Genomic DNA, 22,245 nt, shown 5'->3' on the forward strand with positions numbered 1-22,245 from the left:
GTCAAGAATAATTTGTATTTTCTTTTTTGTGTGTGTGACTTTGTTGATCAAACAGTAGAGATGAAATAAGAAAAATAAGGCACCAGAAACTCTGTGTCAGACGAGGAAAATCAAGACTGAATTCCTTTCATTGATTTTTAAAATATTTCCCTTTCGTGACCAAAAAAAAATTTGACCTTACCGCAAATTAACAATATTAATGTCCCATGAAAACAATAGGAGACCGAGGAAGATCGAGCTCTTTGAATGAGTACAAATTTTCGTTCTTCCGTCTTCAATGCAATTGTTTTCTTGTATTTTACCATTAAGGTAGCTGGTATTTGGGAATGAACGTTAAATAATTACAATTGGAAAGAGACTTCCTGGAACTGAACCCCCTAAGATCTGTGGGGCTCGAAAGAAGTTCACAAAAAAATTGAATCCCAACAAATATAAATAATTTTGACGGTGTTGTGTTGTATAAGTTTAATTATAAATCAGTGTAATGTCCTCGTCCAGTTGATGGGTTCTAACTTTAGCCTCTCTCGGTCTACACGATCTTCCAAACATTTCTGGTTTTTCTGAATCTCCCATTTCTTCTCCATCAACTGCAAAGAGATTGAACGCTCTTTAGACCATTCTTAAATTCAAGTAAACGTATTATATTTGGCGTGTACGATATTTGGCAGAAATTAGTTGGTGTGGATTTGAATAAGCGTATTCCTGAATTTGACTACTAGTATTCGTTTACATATATGAATGGCATTTAGCGATGTTCTTGAATAAATAGAATACACAGCCAAATGTAGTACGTTCACAATATACTGAGAGAAAAAAAAACCCACGATGAATGGAAGCATTGCTATGACCCAATCACTTCTTCCATCCAACCCGGGCCACATACAACCTTAATGACCAAAATACACGTAAAACAGTTGTTTTGTTGAACATTTGTTGCAACATATATGTACCTATATAAATATTTTTACGATATAAACATAATACATATTAAGACTGTAAAAATCACTCTACATAAATAACTGAGTGAATAAATTAATGTTATCCACTTAATTTTTTATATGTCATAAAAAAGTTTGCCGAACCTGAAATTAATTGTCAGAATTAAAAGAATCCAAAACACAATAACACATTAGCAAGGATATTAATTTTTACACAAATGTCTCTTTTTCTCGGTTATTTACTCTAAATAATCGACACATTTTCTGTGAAATCAATTAGTTTCATACCAACCTATGTTAGTATGCACAAACTCAAGAGTTTTTGTTGTTTTGATTACTCTAGAATGTGAATTTAATTTTTTGAATTTTACGAGGTGGGGGGTAGCCACCCCTTCCCCTTCGAACCCTTCCCCCTTCCTCTAGATCCGCGCATGCTTCACAACTTACTTCTTTATTGGCGTCTCTAAACTGCTGCAGGTACACGCGTTTCTTGATCCGGGATTGTCTCTCTTCCTCCAAAGTGTTCCTATCAATGGTGATGGAAACATCACTTTCCTGTGACCTCACCCAGAAGTCTCTCTTCTTATTCACTTCATGCTCCAAGATCTGGTCTTTTAGGACAGACAGAAACTGGGGTCTAAGATAGAACAAAGAATTAGAAAATCGTGATATTTACTGTTTTAAAAAAAAAGTCTTGAACCTTGAATAGTGCCAAAAATATCGTTTACGATGTTCAAAGACGCACTGTAATGGCCAATAGATGTCTTTGGAGTAAATAAAATATCTAAAACTGATAACAATTAAATAATTGTGTGTGTGTATATTGATCTAATGCCTATTAAGGAAAGTTTGATTTGTGGCTCAAGTGTACATATTTTATAGAAAAATATTCTGACTTCTATACTGATTCTTTATCTTTAATTTGTGAATTTGAATGTTTTTTAACTTAAAAACTTTAACTTTTTTTATGATAAAAATACCTTGATTAATCTTGGTTATCATATGTATGAACCACTTCTACACAATGCATACATTTTTCATAATTTTCTAACATACAAGATAAATTAATTTCTGTTTGCGTAAGAATGTTTCCCACGCTATACACTTTTTTTCTATTTCTTATTATACTTTCCATTTAAAAGAACTCCATGTTTAGATTTCACAAAATATAGGTTCAAATTCAACAAAAAACCATAATGGTCCATAAATGATAAATTTTTTGATAGCAACTTTATTATAAACCAAAAATAAAAATGTAATATACTTACTTGTTAATTCTATATTTTTCTTCCATTTCTTGCACAGTTATCCCTGTGTTAAATTCACAGTAGTCAACTGTATTCATAAAGAGCTCCTGATTGACAGTCAGATATCATTAATATCACACACACACAAATTGTCTGCTAAGGCAAACTTGGCCTCAAAAGACCCTGTCAGGCTGTAGCCGTTTAAATAACCGCTTGCAATTGTCACAGAATATCAAAGGGTTCTCCAACTTCTCATGCTATTGTGTATCTATATTGACTAAACTATCAAGGAAAAAAAAAGATCCAACAAATGTAGTTCCTTTGCTGACCTTTTCCTTTTCTTGTAAATATTTTGGTCGACACAAAAAAAGAAAGAAAGAAAGAAAAAGAGGTTGTTTAAGAAACAAAATCCTGTATTTGAACAGCTATATCATCAAACTTAGAAATTTCAGACCTATGATTTAGAATACTCAGTATGCTTTAAATGGATAAAAAAGATGTTTTAACTTGTAAAGACATAGCCCCCCCCCCCCTCGACATGATAAAAGAATAGTCTACACATTGTCTTGTCTTAAGTAAAGATGACTTTGTTTCTTTTTTGATTGAATAGAAACGAAATGAAACTTTATAAAATCATCAATATTCATCGTTGGTGCCAAAGGAGTAGCCTCCCTTCGTCCCTAGAATAAATAATAACATGTTCTGCAGACAGTTAGATTTTAATGAAACATTTAAACGTGGCATCATATTAGAATATAAATTCTGGAAAAAAAATACGTAAAACTAAAATATAAATATCATTTATGCATTTTTTTTCTATTCAAAACACGCGAATCCACTTCAAGAAAGGCGTAAATAAAGGCGAAAATAATTTTCTAAAAATAAATACATTCATATAACAAACAAAATCGGCGATTAAACGTGTGTATAAAATAAGATAAGGTAACGTTAGATAATACTGATAAAGAACATACACTAGTATTATAGCAGTACAAGTACATGCATGATTATATTGAAATATAATGAGATATATTAATAACATATCTTTCATCACAGATGAGTTTATCACAGGACACATGTTATATATACGTAAAGGTGTTCAAAACACCATAAATTGATACATTCAAGACTTTAAATAAAAAAAAACATAAGGCAATGATTCACACATTAACAAAACAAACTTCAAAACTTGTACAAAAATATATTTTGAAAATGTGATAATTGTTAACATTTGCTCGCCAAGGGAGACAAATTCTAGAATTAAACACAAGTTGTCTCCCGTATTTAAAAGCGTGCATATTAACTAAACACTTTTACCTGTACTAATTAATAAATATTTAAATAAAACAATTGAGCAATTTTTAAAATGGGTGTACAATGTCTGCGTTATAAGATCAAAACACTTGTGCTGGTCTCACGTGATTATTCAGTTTACATCAACATAGAAAACAGTTGGTAACTGTCGGTAACTAGCTGACGTAATCCAAAAGATTCAAACAATGATATTCAGTGTTTTTCAGTGCGTTGATGAAATCTTTCAAAATAATTTTTTTGTAAGGTAAGGGAAGGTTAGAAATTGTATAACGAAGGTCGATTTAGATATATAACTGTATGCATATGCTGTTGCAATTTTTGAGATTTAAACTCTGTATATTGATATTAATAACATTTAAGGGTTCATTTTTTTTTAAAATCCATATATTTAATAGCATTTAAAATTATGCAGATATCAGAGAAAAAAAAAACCTTTTATTCAATGTATGAATACTATTTAAGATGAACACTATATTAACAATGTACAAAAAGTTTCGTAATTGTTCGAAATTAATATAGTATACAGTGTGTTACAAGTAAAAACAAGTCATCTCGCCAGCACTACACATTTTGCAAACTGTATTAGATACCTATACCTACTAACAACAATTGAAAACCTACATGTAATCTATTTTTAAGATACATCATCCTTCAAAATGTTCCATAAATAATATTTTGCATTTGTTGAAATTATACTCTCCCCCGTTAAGAAAAAAACAAAATTAATATAAAGACACCCCCCCCCCCATCATAAGAAATATCAAAATTTAAACTCACAAAATGTTAACAGCAAACTTTTTCAAAAATCTTTCGATCTTTAAATCTTGATTTTTGAAATGAAGAATGATTAATTTATCACAGGAAGAGTTATCCCTCTTTAAAGAAGAACTTTGTACCAAAAACTAAAAAAAAAAAAAAATAAATAAATTTAAAAAACCCACAAGAACTATTTAAGGCTACAGGACCAGTTGATTGGGTTATATCGAAGTCTTTCTCGGTCGATGCGTTGTTCTAGATATCTACTGGTTCGGTTGTCTTGCCATTGTTTCTCCATCATCTGAAATAGAAAAAACAAGAGAGTGTGCAACAATAGTTCCGTAAACAAAGCGTTATCGATTCACATCTCACATATTATAAAGATATTGAGGTGTCTATTTACTCATTTCTTCAATAAAATGAGTTGATATGAATGTACACTACATGTACATATCATGGTCATTTTCTAAACATAGAGACATTTTCAGATTATAGAATATAGAACCATTTTAACAAGAGCTTGGACTTTGGATAGTTTTGTCAAACAGCAATGTGACGTAGGCCTGTCTATTTCATTGTCGGCCACTCAACCATGGCTCTCTGAAATCAACAAGATCCGTCTGGCTTTTGGACCAAGACTACGCGATAGGTGCATATTTTGCTCGAAACCGCGTCATTTTTAACTTAATTTGACGCAAGAATTAGATACCTTCATCCTACTGAAAGTCCAAGGTCTTGTTAAAATGGTTCTAATATATAGTTTATTGTAAATATCTATATAAAATCTATATACAACATCTATATAAACTATGTTTTTTCAACAGTGATGAGTCTATTCCTTCACTTCTAGCAAATCCCACATCCATTTTTTAAAAAAATCAATTAGCGTATACTTTGCCTTCAAAACTTCAATAAGAGGAGCATTATTAAAGATTTAATAACTAATCATTTCAAATCAATGATATCATATCAACTTAAGCTTTTAATTTTCTTCTACGCAAAAAAATATGAAATCGACTCGTAGCTAGCGCTGAAAAAAAACCAAAATCGATCTAAAACTTCTTTTCTCGGCTCTTCGTCGATATAGAATTATGCTAACAGACAATCCCTCATCGACTTCATAAAGCTTTGTTAATATATTACTGTAAACCAACATTTATAATTTGTAACTTATAAGAAAAACAACTTGTGGATAATTTTCGCCTCTACGCAAATGTATATAGATATCATAGTCTTTTCAAATCGACTGGCAATGAAAGGGTGATTCGCGGTAAATAAGGTCAATTTTCTCGCGATGGTCAATTTTTCGTGAAATCTGCGAAAATGTATAACACGCAAAAAAAAAGTTGGTTGTTTCTTTTAAAAAGTATATTGGGAAGGATGGGCTTTCTATTTAGAAAGGTATGACTAATTACGCATTATTCAGTTTAAATGGAACATAAATTATATCAGATTGATATATTTTACACACTAATACGGATACTTAACTGAAAAGGAACACTGTGTATTTACAGATTTGCAAAATTCTAATCTAATTAACATGATGAAATGCAAAAAAAAAATATATATATATACGTTGTAAATGATTTTAGATCCAAAGATACTTACATGATTGTATATATTAATACACCAAGATTCACATATGTTCAACAGATACACCCTGGTTTAATGTGATTAGATATACATTATATATATTTATAGAAGCAGAAAACGAGGCACAGATGCAAAGAAAGATAGACCTACATTTTTATTTCCGTCCCTGAAGTTTTGTAAGTAAACGTGTTTTTTTACATAGGCGTCCATATCCTTCTGACGACAATCGTTGTCGTAGGCTATAGACTGCTTACTTTCCTGACATTTTTCTTTGAAGGCTACACTTTTACTGATATCTTGGTCCGCCATTTGTTGTTTGAGAACATCCCGGAAGTGTTTTCTGTGAATGGAGGAAAAAAAGGTGTTGGTAAGTTATCAAGCGGTAAAATGTACATAAACTACGAATTTCAAGTATATAAAATAAATAATTATAATATGATTACATGTAAACATGTATACAGTACTGATATCATATTTTTTAAAGAACATTTTTAAAAAGAGAAGTTGCATCAAACAGCAATGTGACGTAAATTGTCTATTTCATCGTTGGTCACTCAGTCATGGCTGTTTGAAATTTTTGGCTGGCTTCTGGGCTAAGACTACGCAATCGGTGCATATTTTGCTTGAAACCAGCGTCATTTTCAACTTGTTTTCGCGCAAGAAATTGATAGTCACGTCCTACCAAAAGTCCAAGGTCTTGTTGAAATGATTCTAATGTTTGTTAATTGGGGTTTTTTTTTCATTTTGATGACATGTTCGAATTCGGAAGTTTCTACTACACTGCACCATATCTCTAACGTTGTCTGCTAAAATATATACTGAAATCATATACCTGTTCTCATGAATGAATACTTAGAAAAAAATGGCTTGGTGTTTCAAACACTTGAGTTATCGCGTTTTATTACTGTGTGTCTCTCTTTCCCGGTTACAGGACGTTCCAAAAATAAGAGCTCTTTTGCGAAGATTAACCTAGGTCTTTTTTCTTTCCGCTAAATATTTTTTACATCTTGTTTGCTCAAGCACAATATGTGCATTGTTGTAAAATATCGATTTGATCCGGGTTTTATATTTAGAAAAATTTCTTCAAATGCTCTTGTATATCTCTCAGAACAACTAAACACTTTACTCTTTATGCCGACGAATAATTAATAGCATTAAATTGCATTTAAATTGCTTATTAACCCGGAGATGAAGCCATTTGAAATTTTTAAACGCGTACCGATAAGTATCAGCTTACATTTGAATATATCAAGGTAAATGATTATAGAAAATTGTTGAAAATCACAAATTGAAATTAATTTATCATTTGTTGAGGTTATTAAATGCAAGGATTTGCTCTCTCTCTCTCTCTCTCTCTCTCTCTCTCTCTCTCTCTCTCTCTCTCTCTCTCTCTCTCTCTCTCTCTCTCTCTCTCATATGATATGACCAATTTGAGGACAAATGTATAAATTTGAAAGAAAAAAAAGCCCTGCTTAGTTTGCGGCATCGGTAGTGTGTAAGTTTTGGATCAAAGCTCTAAATGCTATTTGTCAACAGACTGCTGTACTGTGATCAAAGTATGCAAAATATACAGAACAGCCGTCTGGAGCGACAGAATGGGTGGGTACGTCAGTGTTTACCTATAGGTCGGCCACTGTTTGTCCAACATATTTGATAACATAATCTATTGTCAACAATGGCGGTCTTGTGGAAATAGCAAATTAGAGCTTTTAAAATTAGTCCTAGTACGTTAATTAAAAAACGTGAAGGTGAAGGATGCAATTGAATACTCTTTCTCTCTCTCTCTCTCTCTCTCTCTCTCTCTCTCTCTCTCTCTCTCTTCAATTAAATTAAGTGTTGCTCTTTATGGCTAAAATTGCTCTAAAACAGTTAAACTAAGAGCTTTTTGTGATTTGGCGATTTTAGGATTGTAATGGATTCTTCCAGGCTTTATGAACGCGTTGAAGGATTAAATGACTCTGGATTTTTACAGTCTTTTGCCGTTAATTGCTAGAAGTCTCACAATTTTATTTCCTTTGAAGTGTTTGTGTATTTCTTTGGCGTTTAGTAGCTTGACGGGAATTAAGCCATTTTGATTGAACTGTGATTCATAAAAAAAATCACTCGATTCAATAAATTTTATTTTTATGTCCAATACCAAACTTTAAAAGAAAACGGGTCATTTAAAAGGACAAACCCTTGACTTCACTCGAACAATTAAAACAACTTCCAAGTAGAAATTACAGTGTGAAAATAAAACAGCGTTTTAATACCATCAAAATTTCAAAACTTTCTAACACATGGAGCAGTGAAACGCCTTGAGCTCTTAACACGTTTATTTGCAAAACTTTGCTTTATCAATTCCTGTATTCATTTATACGAGCAAAAAGTTGTTCAAACTTTGCTTTCATACCCCCTTCCCATATTCTTTGCGATTTATAGACTCTTCCAAAAAGGTCGTAGCTTTCATAGCAATCTTAATCACTGTCAAGCGTCTAGATGACATTTTGGAGTGCGCATTCGTGTCGCACCAACGAGACCTCCCGATTATAGGTAGCCGGTCTCTGTTAATCTACCCTTCCTAAAAACCAGAGTACATTAAAAGGAGACTGGCTTATCTTTCATTTGTAAAGGAATTACAATTTGCAAAAATTCTTAGATAAATTTTATATTTATTGATTGCTGAGGAACTATGAACGATCGAAACGGTTTACGTAAGAGTGGATCATTTTTCTTTTCCCCCTATCAGGCGTCCCTAGATACGGAGAAATTTAAATAGAAATTTTTAACACCTTGGTTAAAATAATGACGGTATGTGTTGCAAACCTTAATCTGTGCCTCTTTGATAACAAATCGAAAACTTTGACAAGTTGACACTGAAATGAGCACAAACTGCAAGCGGGGCCAATATTGCCCTACTTATGTTTGAAGTGCTCTCCAAATATCTCGAGTTAATAAGAGAAAGTAAAATTCTCAACTCTCGTAGATTGGGAACTGCCCTATAAGTCAGTGTGCATTGTGCAGGTGTTAGAACAGGATCAAAAATGTCATGTTAAAAAGATTTGACAATAATTCATACATATATATATATATATATTTAAATGGAGTGATCTAAGTTTCGAAAAAAGTCTCAAATAAAACCTCTTATCGTTATGGATTCGTATCCATATACAGATTACGGGAATATACCTGCATCAAAAATAGATCAGACTTGGCTTATAGTTTAATGCACTTGACAGAGAACAGATGTGACCGGCTTGTTCTTGTCTTTCATTAATTACATGTATAAAAGTACAAAAGAACGAAATACAGATGCGAAATTTTTTCAACAACCGTCTTAAAATTACACTCAATCAAATGGTAAAAAGTAAGAATTTTGCATAACATTCTGTTGTTTAGTACTCTCTCCCTCTTCTCCTTTCTCTCTCTCTCTCTCTCTCTCTCTCTCTCTCTCTCTCTCTCTCTCTCTCTCTCTCTCAAACTGATTTACTGTCCCTAATGCTTCACTCAATCTATATCCCTCACCTGTATTGCTCTTTCTCGGCAGGTGCCCCGTAGAAAGCCTTGGCCCAGGCGGAGTGATACCGCTGGTGCTCCCGTTGTTGCATCAGGATCCGCCTCTGGTCATTGTGCCAGTGTTGTTCAACTGTCTCCCAGTGGTCCTGGATTCGTTTGCGGGGAGGGGGTGGGGCCAGGGGATTCACCCGAGGGGGGATCCGGACCAAGCTCATGGAGCTAGACAGTTCACGAGGGGGGTAGGCTCCGTACATGGAGTTGGCGCGTTGGATGGATGGGGGGACGGGTGTAGCCAGCGGGGTGCGGGAAATCTTCGGCAGGGTCGTTGTAGCTGCCATTTTGGAGTTGGATTTCTTATTCCTCTTCTTTGTTTTACTACGTACTAACTATTGGTGTCTGTAAAATAAACAAGAAACCAAATATGAAATGGTGGTCTAAGGTTCCTATGTAAAGTATACTCGTGAAGGAAATGAAATAACATATTTACTAACAATTGGAAAGCGTGATTTTGCTTGATTTTTATGTTTGCTTCAGAAATTCGAAAATGACTGTTAACATTTGAGGTCACAATTGTAGCCTTCGATTTTGTATACTCCCTGTTAAATATTATTGCAACCCATTTTCATCAAACCTATTGAAACAACCTCAATACACTATATGTCAACACAGCGGTTTTTATTTCACGATTTTACAAGTACATGGTAACAATAAATTATACATTTCCAAAACCAATACGTATGCAATTATGAATTTTTCAATTCGAATGCTATCAAAAGCAAGTTTGGTCGATCAAACATTCATTTAATACTTCGTTGTATTTAATTGACGACGAGACCAAAAATGAGATTTATATATCGGACTTTTAACAAAACCAGACGGATTTAAAGCCGAAGTTTCCCGTGTCTCATTGAAAAAATCGGTAATGATTATCCCAGTTTTAAATTTCAGTATAGAACCCAACTGAGTTGGGTCGAACAATAGTGCAATTCTTGAATAAACAAAACCCTAATCCTGATAAGAGAGGTAAAAACTGAAATTGAACATTTCACTTTTTCACTCTCTGTTGGATACCTGCTTTATTGTTTAACATTATTCATCAATTGTCGATTTTTACAGGATTTGCTTAATCCGCCGAGATTTGTTTGAATATTGAACTGCTTTTCTCTCTCTCTCTCTCTCTCTCTCTCTCTCTCTCTCTCTCTGTCTCTCTGTGTGTGTGTCTCTCTCTCTGTCTCTCTCTGTGTCTCTCTCTCTGTCTCTGTCTCTGTCTCTGTCTCTCTGTCTCTCTCTCTCTCTCTCTCTCTCTCTCTCTCTCTCTCTCTGAGATCACGTTTCACGAGTGATAGAGAGATAAAGATCGAGAGAAATCCACTATATAACAATTATTATCGATTTTTATAGAGACCTAGACGAACGGGAGAGTTTTTTTTACCTACCAGTATATGCATATGCACTCGCATAATCTGCAATTCAATTAAATTCGTGTTTGTTTCAACTTCAGTCGTCATTTATTATTCAATCCCATTGAAATAGAGAGAGGGCAAGAGAGAGAGAGAGAGAGAGAGATTGGAAATAAAGGAATGAACTTCGAAATGAAATCAGCGATAATTCTTGTGACTGATTCGATCACCACAATTGTGTTCCTTCATAAAGTGTATACATGTATACGGTATCATTGTCTTTGTATGTTTAATTCTTGCAATAAGACACCAAAGGACAAAACAAAAAACAAAACAATGATAATGTTCTTTGGAATTGAATAACATTTTTGCCTTGGAACTTCGGTTTCCTTTCAATTCCTTGCTCATTGACAGCACCTTTTAAAAAAAAAAATTCCTTACAAACTACAGTAATGTCGAAATCAATGGAGAAAACGAGCAGGCAAACAAAGCTTTATTCACTACATTCGAAGAGTTTTTTCTGTTTGACTTCCAGTTCTTTTGACCAAAAGTTTCCGCTTTTTTTAATACGTTCAAAACATTGATTTCCTATGTTAGCGCCCGTACGTATTTGAGTTCCGTTTGTTTGGGTCACAAACGGATGGTTTTCATGTATGGTAGCGAAAATGTCTATGCATTAATTGATTCACCAACAACAGATAGAAAAAACATTTTGGAATCGTGCTAGAACAATCTTTATCTCTCTCTCTCTCTTTCTTTTTCTGTCTCTCTCGTAAAAACGACTGATTGCATATTATCATATACAGCCTGTTCGCTGTAGGAATCAAGCTTGTATATTTTGATCTTTATTTTATGATTTTCATTAATATGGTGTATACATATGCCACCATAGTATACATCGTAATATTATTATTAATGATAGCAAAAATAGAAACAATTGATTATATAAACAACTTCTTCAAGTGACGATAACTTTTAAGACAGGTGAAAGATTAATGCATGTAACGGTTTAAAACTTGTAAAAATAAAAATATTTTTTTTTTTTAAAAATTCAACCTAAGAATATCCTTACCTTACAAGTCTAGTTAAATCCATATATTAATGTTTGATTATCGAGATAGATATCTTTTACAATTACAGTCCCATATAAATCCTCTATCTACCAATAGCCATATTGCACACACACACACAACACAGGACTGGAGGCCTGGTCACATGATACCAACGTCGCTACGGAGACCCATAGAGTTGACTCGATCGAGACGAAATTCAAGGATAGCGAACAAAAAAGTTAAATCTCCTTTAATCGGATTTCATTACATGTAAAGCTGTGGGGCGAATTAGTTTATGTTTCGGATATAGCAATTATCCCCCTCTCTGCCTTCTATGTGGTGTACTTCTGAGGTAATTTCAGGTTCGGCGAAGTGAGAAAATGAATTTGACACCTGGGGACTCAGGGTTTTCTTATCAATGCATTTTATAGATATCGCATGGTGTTTCGAATGTTTGAAAAATTAAAAGTCTCGGTTGAGTAAAGAGAAATTTAAATTCTTACACAACAGAGTGTGTAGTGAATTAGTGTTGAACCGTTAATAAGTAAGGTGTCCGTTTGGTATCTGCTTATTTGCGCGACAGGTGATTTTATTTGGAGAGGTGGATCAATTGCTAAAGCGCGCGAGTTGTTTGATCGATTCTTCTGTGCGCAAGAGGTAATTAAGGTTTTATTTCCGGATGCGGGAGTTTATTTCCGGTAATTGTAACTGAGCATTCTAGAGAGGTTTCAGCTGAGGATTTTTGAGAACCCAAATGAATACTATGTTTATCTGGATACTTCTTTTATTATCAAACCACAATACCACATGTCGTTGGTCAATTTTGTTTCATATTGATTTAGCAATTGATAAGAATGATATTTAAAATAAAACATTTGATATCCGCAAATGAATACCAACTTTTTATTGATATATCATTTGCGGATATTAATATATATGTATCTGTAAGTTGGCGTAATAACATTAATTTTAAAACCTAATGGAGAATAATCGTCATTTTCATATAAGATTAATCTCTAATCTCTTACTTCTAATTTTTAAAAAAAATCATATATATATTACATGTACATTATAGACTTTATTTTTATTCCTTCCGTGCTTAAAGATGACAAATCTGTGTTGTAATATAACATGACAAAAATAAAGTTAAGTTTGGGTTCCGGGTTTTCTTACGTGATTATTTGAGAACATTCTAAATAATATCTATAATAAAAGCCGGAATGTTCTTGGAAGGAAAGACGTACTTTCAAACGAACAGAGAGTCTGGCAGATAAAGACATGTAATCTTGAAACATACATCTATGCAAATGGAAAGATATATTTACAGCTTAAGATTTTTTTTTAACTTCCGAAGTAATTCCTATGTTATTCCCTGAATTTACTTGTAACTATCAGAAGAAAAAAATCCCTGCACCGAAAGGAGAGTTTCATTTATGTAACGTTTCATGTAGCGCCTTTTTAAGTTATTATCTGTATAGACATTGAGCGCTAGCATGCACGAGATTGTCATTCGTCACTGAAAATATCAAACATGTACCCATCAGTAGGGGGATAAAGTCCATCACTGGCACGTGCGCATGTGAAAACAGAAAATAACAACGACACACATTTACATGAACCATGTACATGCTGGATGTTTATAGATGTACTATGTACATGTATACATGTCCTACGTAGTTTTCGTACGCAGTAAATGTACATATAGGAAGGATATTCCATTTATGTCATCATTTATAAATAACATACAGCGAACGAAACATACCCTCTCACATTGTAATAGAAGCAGCTGATATTGAGTTAGACCTATTATCATATAATTAGAGATATTTATATAAATACGCACGCGTAGAAGTTATATATATATTTAGCTGTATAGTGTTATCGACGGTATTACATGTGATGATATGTAATGTGAATTTTCCGCTAGTGAATGGTTTAACAAGTAGATATCCTATCTTGTACAGTGTAATTACAGGATTCAGACATGACAGCAGAATCCGTGTTTAGAGGTAAAGATGTGTTAAGATTCTAATACATTCAATTTTGATAATGTTAATATCAAGAGATTTCTTAAGTATATTACATGTAGATATTAGTTATGTTTAATATTGCGAGGTTGTGATATAGAAAAAGGAAGGAAAAAAGATCATCTGATTTTTTTTTAATATTGACCTGTTTCTCTCTCTCTATCTCTCTCTCTCTCTCTCTCTCTCTGTTCATAAAAAATAAGAGAGAGAGAGAGAGAGAGAGAGAGAGAGAGAGAGAGAGAGAGAGAGAGAGAGAGAGAGAGAGAGAGAGAGAGAGAGCCTGGTATTCCAATAAAGATTCTGTGACACTAAGATCTATTTTGAGCTAACTGCCTTGCATGAGGAGGGCAACTAGTATATATAAGCGTTGTCTTGGCATGTCATTTTTTTCGGTCGCTTTATATGTACAGATCTGCAGCTAGTGGAAGGAAAACTTGCAACGAGATGTATGCATTACTAGTATTTATCATATAGATGGCTTTTATACACAAGTTTTGTGTGTCTGTTACATTAATGTTTTAAAATTCAAAGAATTAAAACTACAATAAAAAATCTATAATAAATATATTATAGATGTCATGCATGGATCTAGAGGGGTGGGTGGGGGCAGCTACCCCCCCCCCCCCCCCCACTGCAAAATTCGAGTTTCTTTCAATTTACATTATAAAATTACCAAAAATATGCCTCGGACCCCAGCCCTTCGTGGTAAACTCAAATTACCATCGGACCCCCCCCCCCCCCCTTTGGAAAAATTTTCTGGATCCGCGCATGGATGTTATAATGACAATTAATTTTGAATCTTTAATGTAACGTATATCGACTGATCAACAGCTAGTACTAGTTATAAGTAAAGAAAAAGTTCTGATAACGAAATGCATATCAATTATGTTTATAATTTAATTTAATGTACTAATCATCATTTTGACAAAGTAATCGGTTTAAAAATGTAAACTTTTTGGGATCTACTCCTGTGTCGTTTGCATCGTATTTTTAGCCCACCTCATTTTTGGTCATCTGCATTCTGTCTGCAATAAAGGAGATGGTTTAAATAGTCAGAATACCTGCCGTCCACTCCTAATCATGTGTATTTCATAAATGAAATATTGATTTATTAATTTAACTTCTAAACCTTTTAAGTGCTGGAATTGTGTTGGAAAAAGTATTTTCATAAACATATTATTCATAATCAAGTAAGCCTAAGCATTAATTTCAAATTCTGTGTTTATTCAGCAGTCAAACCGCTCGTGAATTTCTGTTTGTTTTGTCAGTAGAATTATTACAAGGCAACTACTAGTATTTGGGATTTAGAAATTTGAATTGGCAATGGAAATACTCCTTTATAAAAACTGTGATGAAATACATGTATAATTATTCTATTGTTGAAGATTTTAACACACATGCGCATTAGTAGATCGGTAAAAGGGAATGCCGATTTATAAAATTTGAAATTTAAAAAAACTGGAATGTAAATTATTAATATGTTAACAGTATCGTATCTCGTCATGTGTTTGCGATAAGAGAGACAGAGTTGTCTTTTATGATTAGAATGAGGAAACGGCATTCCTCAGAAAAATAACAAAGGAAGACAACCCAGAGAGCTAAACACGCAGTAAATATCACATGCATGCTTGTTTTTAATTTTCCCTGTAGAATTAATATGTTCATGACTTATTCAAATGACCCCCCCCCCCCTCTTAAAAGTATTGGTAGCTGGTAGATTGGTATTGGTAGATTAATAGCATAGTTTTTCTCGCTATGAAATCAATAGAAATTGATTATACTGTTACTCTCAATCATAAGAGAATATAAATCAAATAGGCCTATGTCGCAATTAGGTGCAAAATGAAACTAAGCCACTGCATGTGGGTACATGTATTTTATTTATCGTCTCACGTGCCATTTTAAATTTCTAAATAGATATGGTAAAACGAACACCTAGTTTATACACAACGCGATACCTTACATTTTTTTATACCTGACAAGTTACCGCTTGACCTAATTTCTACACACCTGAGCGCGAGGTATGTTTACCTTCGCATTGGATAGCAACAATGGTCCCACATAGGTATTGGACAGGTGGATTGCGAAACGACCCGGTGTGAAACAGTTTCTATACTGATATTATAGTATCTTTTCTTACAATCTTGACTGCAGCTCAACAGCTAGCCGTGATGGAGCAGCTAACATGTGCCGCACGGGAGTCATGTACCAAAGTTACCAGTGGTTTATATGTGAGTATTCTTTGAAGACTTTTTTTACCTGGGCTCTCTGCTCGCGAGGCACGTTGTTTTCATGGAATTTAAAGGAATCCATCAACACGGCGTGGTTCCGCCGCACTCTCTCTCTCTCTCTCTCTCTCTCTCTCTCTCTCTCTCTCTCTCTCTCTCGCCATTGATATAACGTAGAGGGGGTGATTGTGCATAATACTTACATGTATATTGTAAATGTTTATTCATTAAAGTAAAGTACAGTGCAGAAGTTTGGGTTGTATAGCTTAACAGTATATAATGATTTAATATTGTAATTACAGTAGATATAGATACAAGCAGTCAAAATTTTGACTCTTGGGAATCTAAATTGCGAAATCCTTTTCGTGTGGTGTGATCGTACATGTAGCTGTTTTCTGGTTGCATGCATGTTATAGGTAAAATTTCTTCATGCCACTGAATTATTCATAAAATGCGTACAGGTAAACAACGATTGTGTATTAATAAGTATGCAAGCATACGATTACTTTGTTGAGTTAATTAGCTCATTCAGCTGGTGCCCCCTCCCCATTTCCCGTGAATTTTGGCAGCAGAAACTATGTGATTAAACATTTAATGCTTTCAAAAATATTCATCATCCATCGATGATATCAAATCTACACTAATTGTTTCGCCTATATTTTTAAGCTATGGTCAACTATTAATTTTGTTGAAGAGCAATCCAAAACACTTTAGCTACATGTATATTATCTTAGATTTTAATACAGAGCCCCTCATTTCATTGAGATGTAGACTAAATGCATGGTCACGGCAATCGAACTCTTTTTGGGGGGAAGTCAGTCGAGTCCATCTTCCAAAGTCGAGGGTTTCTGGTCCGCTCCGCTCTTCATTAAAATGTAGAGCGGAGCGGATCAGAAACCCTTGACTTTGGAAGATGGTCGAGGCGGGTTAAATCGTATATGTACAATACTTGATCATTTAATATGCATAACTGTGCACTTCAACTCCTACATGTATCAGGAGTGCATGTAAATCTAGTAAAAGTTGTAAAAACCTCCGATACATTTCAGAGTTTTTATATTAACATTGGTAATATTGCTTGATATGTGCACGAATGCAAATAAAGGTGCTGAAGTCACAAACTTTATCTAAACCAGCTACAATTTTCATGAATACGAAATTTCTCTCTCTCTCTCTCTCTCTCTCTCTCTCTCTCTCTCTCTCTCTCTCTCTCTCTCTCTCTCTCTCTCTTTTCACACACATAAATAAATAAAATTATCAAAAACTTAAAGAAAAAGATCGATAATAATCTCAAATTTTAAGATAAAGATCAATACATGTAGTAATAAGGAAATATTACGAACCGCAGAATTGATTTACAAACTATACACACATGTAAAAATTATTTCAATGTAAATGTTTTATCGACTATATTATTAAGGTAATTTTCTTTTGAATCTGGAAAAGGTAACTCAGGGTTGTTTTGGATTAAGAGAAACTAAATTTTATATTACATGTTGCATGTAATTTTAACTTTTATTCTTGCTAATGGCCGCATTTTTATATGAATGTAAGCAAAACAAACTTTAAAAATCAAGGCTGAATTTTTTACTACCATTCCGAATTATGACGAACATTTAAGCTTTAATAAAAGTAAATTAGATAGGAATATTTCTGGATCCGCGCCCCACGATAACAAATGCTATTATGTGTCAACGTCAGACAACCGATGGATACACATTTCGTTTAGGTGTCATAACAGTATTTCACTGAAGGTTCACGTCAAAACATGGCTGAGCCAAAATAATTCCCGAATTTTCCTTTGAATTCGGGGCGGTTCCGCTCGAGACAGGAGCTGATTTTTTGTATGAGATGAAAAACAATGTGTAAGAGGTCTAACTATCCCAGTTTTGTAATAATGCGAGGTCATTTGAATTTTTGATGCGCGTTGTTTCTAGAGGGGGGTGAAAAGTCCCGGGCTTGATTTTCAAGCACATGTGTAACTTCGATGTAAACAAAGTCGCACGCCTTGCTGGATGCACGTGTGTATTTTGCTAGAAACTTGTAAATGAAGCGTTGATTAAAAAGATGTCAAGAGGATTTTTTCCAGAAGTTCGTTTTGAATTTTTAATCTGTATGTAAAGTTGTGCAATTTTGGTAAGAATATATAGTAGAATTTAATACTGTAGTGCAACCTGCAGCCACCAGCTGGTGCGCTCACACCAGAGCTAAATAGCGCCAATTATAACAACCTGCTACGCAGTGCATCGTATAAATCCCACTCCTCTATATAGCTGTATAAGACCATCCCAGAATATGTGTAGCTTCTTATCCATAGGATGTTTTTGTTTAACATTAACAACGACAGTCAAGGTAGGTTTTATGAAATCGCATGATCAGACGACAGACATGATGCATGCTTTTATGATGAATGTTCTAAGTTAAACGAATTATGGGGATTCTTGATAAAGAGGTAGGGGGGTTTGATTTTTGACACGTGTTGCACGATTATTGCGTTCTGTTTATCAGATAAATGACGATCGTATGTGAATTCAAAATTCACAATGTACAGGTACCGGTATTACGCTTATACTATCTATTTTTCTTCCCTCTCATCAATACCCCTACCCCACCCCACCCCACATTCCGTCCACACGTGAATACTATCCCCCAGTTCATTGTCATAGTTATTGATACTGACAGGTGCTGCGTTATGCGCAGTATTTTTAACAAAAAACCGATACTGCGTGGGTGGTAAGATATTATATATCTTTATTTATTGAACCAGTCTGTATTAAGGAATTATCCATATTGGGGGAGGGGGTAGGGGCATATCGACAGTTTACCTGAAAAAAGGAGCAGGAAAACATCATGTTTGTATTACTTGTATTAAAAATACTGAGATCAGTGAAATGCTAAATTACCCCCCCCCCCCCCCCCCCCCCCAATTATTTATCCGAAAAACTATGCCTTAAGTTCTCTCCAATGACATTATTCATATTTTTTTCACAGGAGGCATGCTGTCAAATGAATGATTTAGAAGGTCACCTATCTTCCCCGAAATACGTCACACCATATCTTGAAGGTAGTAAATAAAACTATATATGTCACAACATCTTTATTATGTTTAATGTAACTTGATAACTTTACTTACTACATATGATGGTTTTAGAAGGTCACTTATCCCTAGTATATGTCAGACCATATCGTAATGATAATAAACACCATGTTAATAGATTTCATTATATACAATGTACTTCGTATCATTTCCTGTGAAACTTATTGTTTTGTTTCTAAAATATTTTTGCAGAAGTAAAGGAATCCTTCATTATGGCCGTAGAAAGCACGTGTCTTCTAATCGCCGGTGTCTTAATGCTGATCACCATTATCATTCTAATAATAGGAACAGTCATAGTCTCGTTCTGTTCTCGCGACGAAGAGATCGACTATCACATGATTCCGCAGGGCGACTGGCACCCGGAACACCTCGACTATGATAGTATCATTGACCTTTTACAAAGCATTCAAAAGAGCAAGAAGTTTCAGGACTTGCAAGACTTTTTGGCGCAAGGAAAACATTTAGTACATTTAAACGACAGGTGAGAAGAAACCGGGTGAAGCTGTTTTCCTTTTCAAAGAAGGAAAACTCAAAGGAAAACATGGCAATATGGCGCCGAAATTCCTAACCTCTCAGGGCTTGACTTTTCTATTGTTTTACGCCAAGGACTAGCTAGGTTTCAATTTTTTTTTGTATATTGTGATATTTCTGTGCAAATCCATTACATTTGACGCAATTTAACACTATTCGCTATTTGGGGTTTCTGTCTAGTTTGGGTGCACATGTACCTCTAGTTGCATCTTCCAAATGAATTCATTGGATTCAGGAAATTGTGTTGTGCGATTTAGTGATCCAGACGCATTTGTCATTACATTTAAAAGTGAAATCCATTTTCTTTACGGGCAGTCGTGATGAAGTTATTTGGCGGGAAATTTAAATGAAAATGATAATTACCCGAAAGATCATTACTTTTCTTCCGAAGAAAACCAAGAGGTTACGATTGGTGGCGTGTGGTGCTATACATGTATTATTTCTGTTGCATTATTGCAACACAGTGTTTTACTATGTGTGGATTTCTATCTGTCTGCTCATGTATTGATTTTTTTCGCATATATTTTGAATTATGGAAAAACCCATGTTGTGTAACAGAACTTAAAAAATGCCCGCATGTACTGATCTATGTATTCATGTGCATTTTTTACGAAGTTCACTAATATATCCGATAACACATTCCATTCCTGTGCAAGTTTCAAGCATATTCGGCTCTGACAGATATATATCGTGATACCTGTATATGCACGGAAATGCACGTGATTTAACGTTTGGTATACTACAAACTTGTACGTAGAGTTCTGTAATTTTTTGGCATACGCCGTCTATTGGGGAAAAAAAATGTTGTACTCTTTTCAATGAGATATAGATTAGGTCAATTGATTTGAGCAGAATTTTTTTTTTAATAATTATTCTTTTGATATACATTTATATACATTGTCCTATATTTATTACGGTAACCTGGTATTTGTTGAAAATTGAAATAAATGAAAACCATGTCCATTATACATGCTATAAAGACGTTACATGAAAATTAAAAAAAAACAATTGTTGAAATTGATTCATAGAGTTCTTTTTAATTTTCTGTATTGATTTATCGGGTCTGAGCACCTTTCTTTTGGAGAGACTACTTAATAAGGTGGTGTTTTTATATTGTTGTTGTTTCACAAAATACAGAGAATCTACATTTTGTATTCAGCTTTGAGACAATTGAAGTAAAGGTGTGCTCGTACATTTAATTCCAATTTCGGAGAAAAAAAAAGGAAAATAGACATTATAACCGAGTTCCCAAATAAATGTCTTGTCATTTTAAAAGTTTAGTAAGTAATAAACGTTTGGATGATATCAAATACTGATCACAAAAATGTTAATAAAAGTATGACAAGGTATTTGAAAAGAACTCCACTTCGTGACGTACATATGGCATGTAGAGACCTCGTGACGTATGCATATACATGTACAAATGTATGAACTAAGTATTGTCATGAAAATACAGTTTTCGAGATGAAGAGACCATTTAGCTTCATTTTTATAATTTCTATATTTATTCTCAATTTCCTTTAAATTCGATCCACGAGCCTTGGTTTGAACATATTTTATTGTATATATAATATACAAAGGGTTCGAACACAAGTTCTTGCAACTTACTAGGTTCTCACCCAATTACAAGTAATTTGCAATTGTCATAAAACATGGTACAGGTATATACACATATATTGAAAAAAAAATGGTAAAGAACAAAATAGTATACTTATGTAAATCTGCGAGAATTGATTATAAAGTTCTGCACAGCTGTGAAAATTCTAACATTAGTTTTATAATCTAGGTTGTCATTACCCCATAGTAAAGTATGCGAATCTATAATACCTAAATTTTGTATTTGGAATAGTTCATTAAATAAGGTATTCCTTGCATTAGAAAATAGTTTGCAAACAATTAAAAAACATCTTCTTTCTTTCCACATATGCAATTTGGAGAATCAACAATATTTCTTCTGTGTAAATCATAATTTAGTAAACAATTATGTCTTAATTTTGTATGAATGATGTTAGCTACTCTTTTGCCATGAAGAAAATATTTTGGAACTTTTGAATCACTGCCATTATTAGAGATGCTTCTTTGAAACTGGCGGATGGATGTTGATTTTTTAATATCCGAATTTAGAGAGTTCCATTTGCCTATAGCATCTGGAATAAATGATTTTTTATATGTATCATACTAACTCTAGGAGGTATATAATTGTCTTCATAACGAGTATTGTAGCGAGAGTTATCTTTCCTAAAAATGTTAGCAATATCACTAAGATATTGAGGCACAAGATTGTAATGAATTTTGTACATAATCGTCATTTTAGCTATTTCTCTCCTTTTAGATAGAGAGTCCCAACCCGTTTCGAAATACAATGATTCCCTTGAGGCCAAAATTGGAAGTCCCGTGACAATTCTTGCAGCGTGTAGTTGTACTTTCTCTAACTTTTCAATTTCTGCGGAAGAACAACCATCCCATACAACAGAAGCATATTCTAATATTGGCCTTCTTTGGGCAACCGTTTGCTATCCTGTGCGGCGTCCGAATAAACATGGCTTACTAGTCGGGTTGACTTAGTA

At 33.9% G+C, this 22,245-nt stretch overlaps 3 protein-coding genes across 4 annotated transcripts; 1 reads left to right on the top strand and 2 right to left on the bottom strand.

The window, feature by feature from the left end:
* Positions 1 to 17: 17 nt before the first annotated feature.
* On the bottom strand, positions 18 to 2,623 carry LOC105329122 (uncharacterized). Its single transcript, XM_011430294.4, has 3 exons — positions 2,207 to 2,623; positions 1,386 to 1,575; positions 18 to 587 (listed from the first exon to the last, which is right to left on the bottom strand). The coding sequence occupies exons 1-3, from the start codon at positions 2,281 to 2,283 to the stop codon at positions 477 to 479; spliced, it is 378 nt and encodes a 125-aa protein (XP_011428596.3). The 5' UTR covers positions 2,284 to 2,623; the 3' UTR covers positions 18 to 476.
* A 1,242-nt stretch (positions 2,624 to 3,865) lies between these two features.
* LOC105329120 (uncharacterized) lies at positions 3,866 to 12,122 on the bottom strand. Its single transcript, XM_011430289.4, has 4 exons — positions 11,816 to 12,122; positions 9,353 to 9,739; positions 5,999 to 6,188; positions 3,866 to 4,556 (listed from the first exon to the last, which is right to left on the bottom strand). Exons 2-4 carry the CDS (start codon positions 9,679 to 9,681, stop codon positions 4,446 to 4,448), a joined length of 630 nt encoding a protein of 209 aa, XP_011428591.1. The 5' UTR covers positions 9,682 to 9,739; positions 11,816 to 12,122; the 3' UTR covers positions 3,866 to 4,445.
* Positions 6,077 to 20,711, top strand: LOC105329121 (uncharacterized). Of its 2 annotated transcripts, none has more exons than XR_010713073.1 (4): positions 6,077 to 6,215; positions 15,977 to 16,053; positions 19,042 to 19,114; positions 19,340 to 20,711. XR_010713073.1 is itself a non-coding variant. In XM_011430290.4 (4 exons), exons 1-4 carry the CDS (start codon positions 13,780 to 13,782, stop codon positions 19,630 to 19,632), a joined length of 468 nt encoding a protein of 155 aa, XP_011428592.3. In that variant the 5' UTR covers positions 13,577 to 13,779; the 3' UTR covers positions 19,633 to 20,711. The 2 variants fall into 2 exon arrangements, 1 of the variants encoding a protein (XP_011428592.3); XM_011430290.4 differs by lacking the exon at positions 6,077 to 6,215 and adding an exon at positions 13,577 to 13,804.
* Positions 20,712 to 22,245: the final 1,534 nt, after the last annotated feature.

This window comes from Magallana gigas, chromosome 4, assembly GCF_963853765.1.
Source record: "Magallana gigas chromosome 4, xbMagGiga1.1, whole genome shotgun sequence".
Lineage (NCBI taxonomy): Eukaryota > Metazoa > Mollusca > Bivalvia > Ostreida > Ostreidae > Magallana > Magallana gigas.